This window comes from Carlito syrichta, unplaced genomic scaffold (assembly GCF_000164805.1).
Source record: "Carlito syrichta isolate Samal-C Ts95f unplaced genomic scaffold, Tarsius_syrichta-2.0.1 Scaffold302026, whole genome shotgun sequence".
NCBI lineage: Eukaryota > Metazoa > Chordata > Mammalia > Primates > Tarsiidae > Carlito > Carlito syrichta.
This window is the reverse complement of record NW_007246122.1, coordinates 680,480-685,152: the sequence shown is the minus strand read 5'-3', so window position 1 is coordinate 685,152 and position 4,673 is coordinate 680,480. Positions and strand designations below refer to the sequence as shown.

Sequence of the window (4,673 nt, the reverse complement as noted above, 5' to 3'; positions counted from 1 at the left end):
ATTTCAATCTGGATTTATGCCAGAAGATTTTCCTTTAGCAAGCAGCTTTGTTTTCAAAGCTAAAATACTTTTTACAATAGTGTGTAGATTATGCATCCCTCGCTGAGTAAATAATCACATCCAATTAACAAACTCAATGTATACCATACATATGCCTAAATTCACAATAATTCCCTGGACCCACAGAGAAGGGTGTAAACATAAATGCTAATTTGGGTGGATCATCCACATATGTACATGCATTTGAGAAATACAGAAGTTGATATATCTTTTCTTAAAAAAGAATTTGAATATAGTTCATCATCTGAATTGGGTTCATCTTTGATTGTACAGGCAGCTGACATGGTCAACAAATTTATCAAAGAAACCCCCTGGCTATTGAAGAATAGTACTTTATACATCTGGATCTGCACATCAGGCAAAGTAAGTAAATTATTGCATAACTTTAAACATAATTGATAACAGACACCTTTAATTTTTCATCCCCATTCTTTTGGCCAGCTTTCGCATTAATAATCTAAGCCATAAAAGTTGGTAGCTATTGATCGAAATCCCCAGTGTGCATGCAAATCCATCTTAAAGTCCCCTGCCTTTCATGTGTGAGCGCTCAGGGGCCTCTGCTAGATCTTTTATTGGGATCGACCCCCAATGTGCTTGGAGAAGACCCCGGATATGCAACGTGTGCTGATAACCGCAAGAAAGCTGTCTGTCACATTGTGTGTGTGTGTGTGTGTATGTGTGTGTATATGCACTGGTGTGAGAGTGCTGGAGCCCTAACACGGGTGCGCGCGCGCACACACACACACACACACACACACACACACACACAAAACGATGAGGAGTTAAAAGGAACAAAAGAATTTTTAGACAGGACGAAAGATGTGTAATAGGAGTATTAAAAATGTATAAGTATAAAGGTATCTGAGTGCACATACAGACAAATAGTCAAATACAGACATTTCCCAAATACCCTCGACTTTATTTTTCTCTATTTGACCTAATAGAGTATACTGTTAGTTTTGTAAAAAATAGTTAATATGCTACTAGTTTTCAAAACCACCTATAATGCCAATATTTTAAAGGCGAAAAGAGAAGAAGAGAGAGGAAAATGAGGTAGTTTCGAGATGGCTACTAAATCATGTTGCTATGGGTAGAAGAATTAGGAATTAGGAGAGAGAGAGAGATAGAGAGAGAGAGAGTGAGAGAGAGAGAGAGTGTGTGTGTGTGTGTGTGTGTGTGTGTGTGTGTGTAAATTTAAATGGGAATGAGAACAACTACAACTACCTGGTCAAAAAAACAAAACAAAAAAGAGCCCTCTAGCCAACCTTTTGTACTGTCTTCTCAAAGGCTTTTTCTGAGTTTACTATTTCTTGACTGACTCTTTGGTCTAAATCTTAAAGCTGGGGGAAGGGAATGGGTGGGGGAGGTGAAGGTAGGAGGGAGAGGGCTGGCAGTACTATATAAATGCATCAGGAGGAATTTTAAAACATTATTGTCGTTGGCAATAGAAAGACACTGGTCATTCTACTTTTAAAACAAACACCAGCATCTGCTTTTCCTGGAAACTTCGCTTTCTGCTTAAACCTTGTGCATTTTGCCTCCTGTGAAAGTGAAAGAGAAAAACGCGGTGTGATAGATCCAGATGCAAAAGAAAGCCAACTCGGTGGATGATATTAGCTGTGACGAGGCATTGTTCATTGCTGCCTCTCGGTTACGTTTAAAGCCTGAAATATCACAAGATCCATTCAATGATCCTTCTCTCATTCAAGGGACAAAAATGTAATTTGCTGTAGCTCTGATTTCTTGGATGGAAATGCTAGCCTTAGATTTCAAAGGCAAGAACTAGACATCGCGGTTTGTACACACATTGATTAAGTTGAAGAGCGGCGATTACATCTGTGCTGAGTGCAACAGTAGTCCAGGGCTGACTTTTCAAATCCCAACCTCCTGAGTTACTGACTCTCTTAAATAGACTTCCTTAATTTCCGGATGCACTTCTTGAAATTCCCAATTCTCTTCAAAATTCCTGGGAAATTATAAAGAAGATGGGGGTGGAGGTGGGGGTGGGGAACTATGACCGAGATTTCATCTTGTCAAGCAAACTATCTTTTTGTATGTCTGATTCCTCTGGTTTTATCTTTTTTTTTTTTTTTTTGAGCTATACCTGCTTGTGCTGGCTAGACCAGAGCAGGGAAGCTGGAACTTTTGAATGTGAAGAAATAAATTATTGTACCTTTTTTTCTTGTAGGTTCAGAAAATCCATTTATTATTTTAATCACGTTGATATGTCTATTTTTGGAGGAACAAGGAAACATATAAATGCCTGGTTTGCATTTATGTTGTAGTTGCAAACACCAAACAGTTAAGATTTTGCCAAATTTTGCAAAGCAGCCAACAAGACGCCTTGGGATCCTGGTAATGCAACTGGGAAGACCCTTGCTCTCATTTGGCGACATTTTGGATATCCTTGAAAACGACACAAAAATATGCTTTAATTTGACTAAGAAGAGGTTAAACCACATTGATATTCATCCAAAGTGATTTTGTTAAAGCAGATGCTTGGCTTTCTTGGAAAAACTGGGGGTTGAGTAAGATTCACCTAAACTACCAACCAAAAGCATCACATACCACTGAAATAGTCTGCATCATACATCAGCACTTTCCTTTCGTCGTTATTACGTAAAGCCTCTGGAAGCACCTTGGGCGTTTGACATATTCTTTTCTTTGCCGCAGAAGGAAGCAATCTGCTCCCTGGAATTCTGACCTGTCGTGAACAGGACCCTAGCAAAGGCTGTGCTGGGGACTCTAGGATGATCCCGCCTCCAATCCAGCCCGGTTAATTGTGAAAAGTGTACACATTTCTGGCTTATCTATGCTTTGTTATGGGTCTGACGTGAAACTACCTCCTCCCCACCCCACCCCCCAGTAGAGAACCGAAATCCAGTTGAATTGTTACAGTGTTTCGGAGCTGGAGCCTTGAACTGCTTTCTTGGTCAAATAACTTTGTTTCTGGTTGTAAAAAGGCATTTCGGGAAAAAAAAAAAAAAGAAAGAAAGAAAGAAAATCGAGAGAAATTCCAAACGTGAGTCTGTACTGGGGTGGCTCACCGGGCGGGTTTAACTTTGGAGCTCCCAGCCGTTCTCCTTCCCCACTCCTATAAGGGAAATACCAAGCTATTCTGCACATTTTCGCTTAAGCTCCATTTTCCAACGGAAAAGGGGGGTGGGGCATATGTATTTAGGCTTGATAATGTTTTTTTAAATGCTTTTCTTTGAAATGATAATAGCTGAATCGGTAAAATGCAAATAAAGGAAAAATAGGCAATATTTCTTTAAAGGCGAATACACGGTGGGGTTTTTTTTTTCTTCTTTTTCTTTTTCTTTTTTTTTTCTTTTAGCCTACACACACGGCTTCTGATGAAGTCTGTGAGTCAGGCTGTTTCTGAGCTCCGATAGTTTAATGGAAAGATTTATATACCGACTGTATTATTTACTTTGGGAGGGGAGGTGGCAGTATAAGGGTATGCTAATTAGTGGGAGATTTTGGGGGGAAGGGGTGGAATATCAATTTTTATTGCATCACCTGTCAGGAGTGTCCAATCAGCGCTGGCTTTAGGGGAATTAATTGATGAAGGTGTCTCCGGACGAGCTCACTTCACTCTGTCATTTTATTTGTAGCTAAAGCAGCGGCGGGAATAGCAGCTGCATTTCTTTTCTCTTGCTCCCTTCACATTCCATTATCATAGTGCTCCAGTGGAGAAGGAAGGGATAGAGGGGCCCAGGTACTGATCTGCATCGGGGACTTAGACCAACACACTGGCAGAGCAGAAGCCGGATGGTTTTTTCCCTCTTTTTTAAAAAAACGAAAACCAAAAAAAAAGCAAGAATCAAGTCAGTGTAATTTCATGGGGTTTTTTCCCCCCGTAATTTCGCCTAGAGTTTGGCACTCCCTTCGCCGGGAATAACAGTCTTTGTTATTTTATTAGCAGGATGCCTTGAGACACACGCAGCATCTGGCGGAGGATTAACATACATACATGTGTATGTATGCGTCACGTATATATTTCCTGCAAATGGTGGGGATCATTTAGTGCCCGAGATGGGAGACCTGAAGTCAGGTTTTGAAGAGGTGGATGGCGTGAGGCTCGGCTACCTCATCATTAAAGGAAAGCAAATGTTTGCCCTCTCCCAAGTCTTCACGGATCTGCTGAAAAACATCCCGAGGACGACCGTGCACAAGCGCATGGACCATCTGAAAGTGAAAAAGCACCACTGCGACCTGGAGGAGTTGCGGAAACTCAAGGCAATCAACAGCATCGCCTTCCACGCCGCCAAATGCACGCTCATCTCCCGGGAAGACGTGGAAGCGCTCTACACCTCCTGCAAAACCGAGCGCGTCCTCAAGACCAAGCGCAGGCGGGCCGGCCGGGCCCTGGCCACAAAGGCGCCGCCGCCAGAGCGCGCCGCCGCCGCCAGCCCCCGCCCGGGATTTTGGAAGGACAAGCACCAACTTTGGCGGGGCCTGAGCGGAGCCGCGCGGCCCCTGCCAATCAGCGCGCAGTCCCCGCGCCCGGGCGCCGCCGCCGCGCGCCCCGCCGCCCATCTACCTCAGATTTTTAGCAAGTTCCCCGGCGCGCACTACCCGGAGGTCGTGCGCTCGCCTTGCAAACCCCC

General features: G+C 43.2%; 1 protein-coding gene across 1 annotated transcript in view; it reads left to right on the top strand.

Annotated features, from left to right (window-relative positions):
* Positions 1–4,083: 4,083 nt before the first annotated feature.
* SKIDA1 (SKI/DACH domain containing 1) overlaps positions 4,084–4,673 on the top strand; it is a 2,510-nt gene continuing 1,920 nt past the window's right edge. The window contains exon 1 of the mRNA XM_021711301.1: positions 4,084–4,671. Within this exon, the coding sequence (XP_021566976.1) occupies positions 4,099–4,671 (573 nt within the window). The 5' untranslated portion in view covers positions 4,084–4,098. The remainder of the gene's footprint in view (positions 4,672–4,673) is intronic.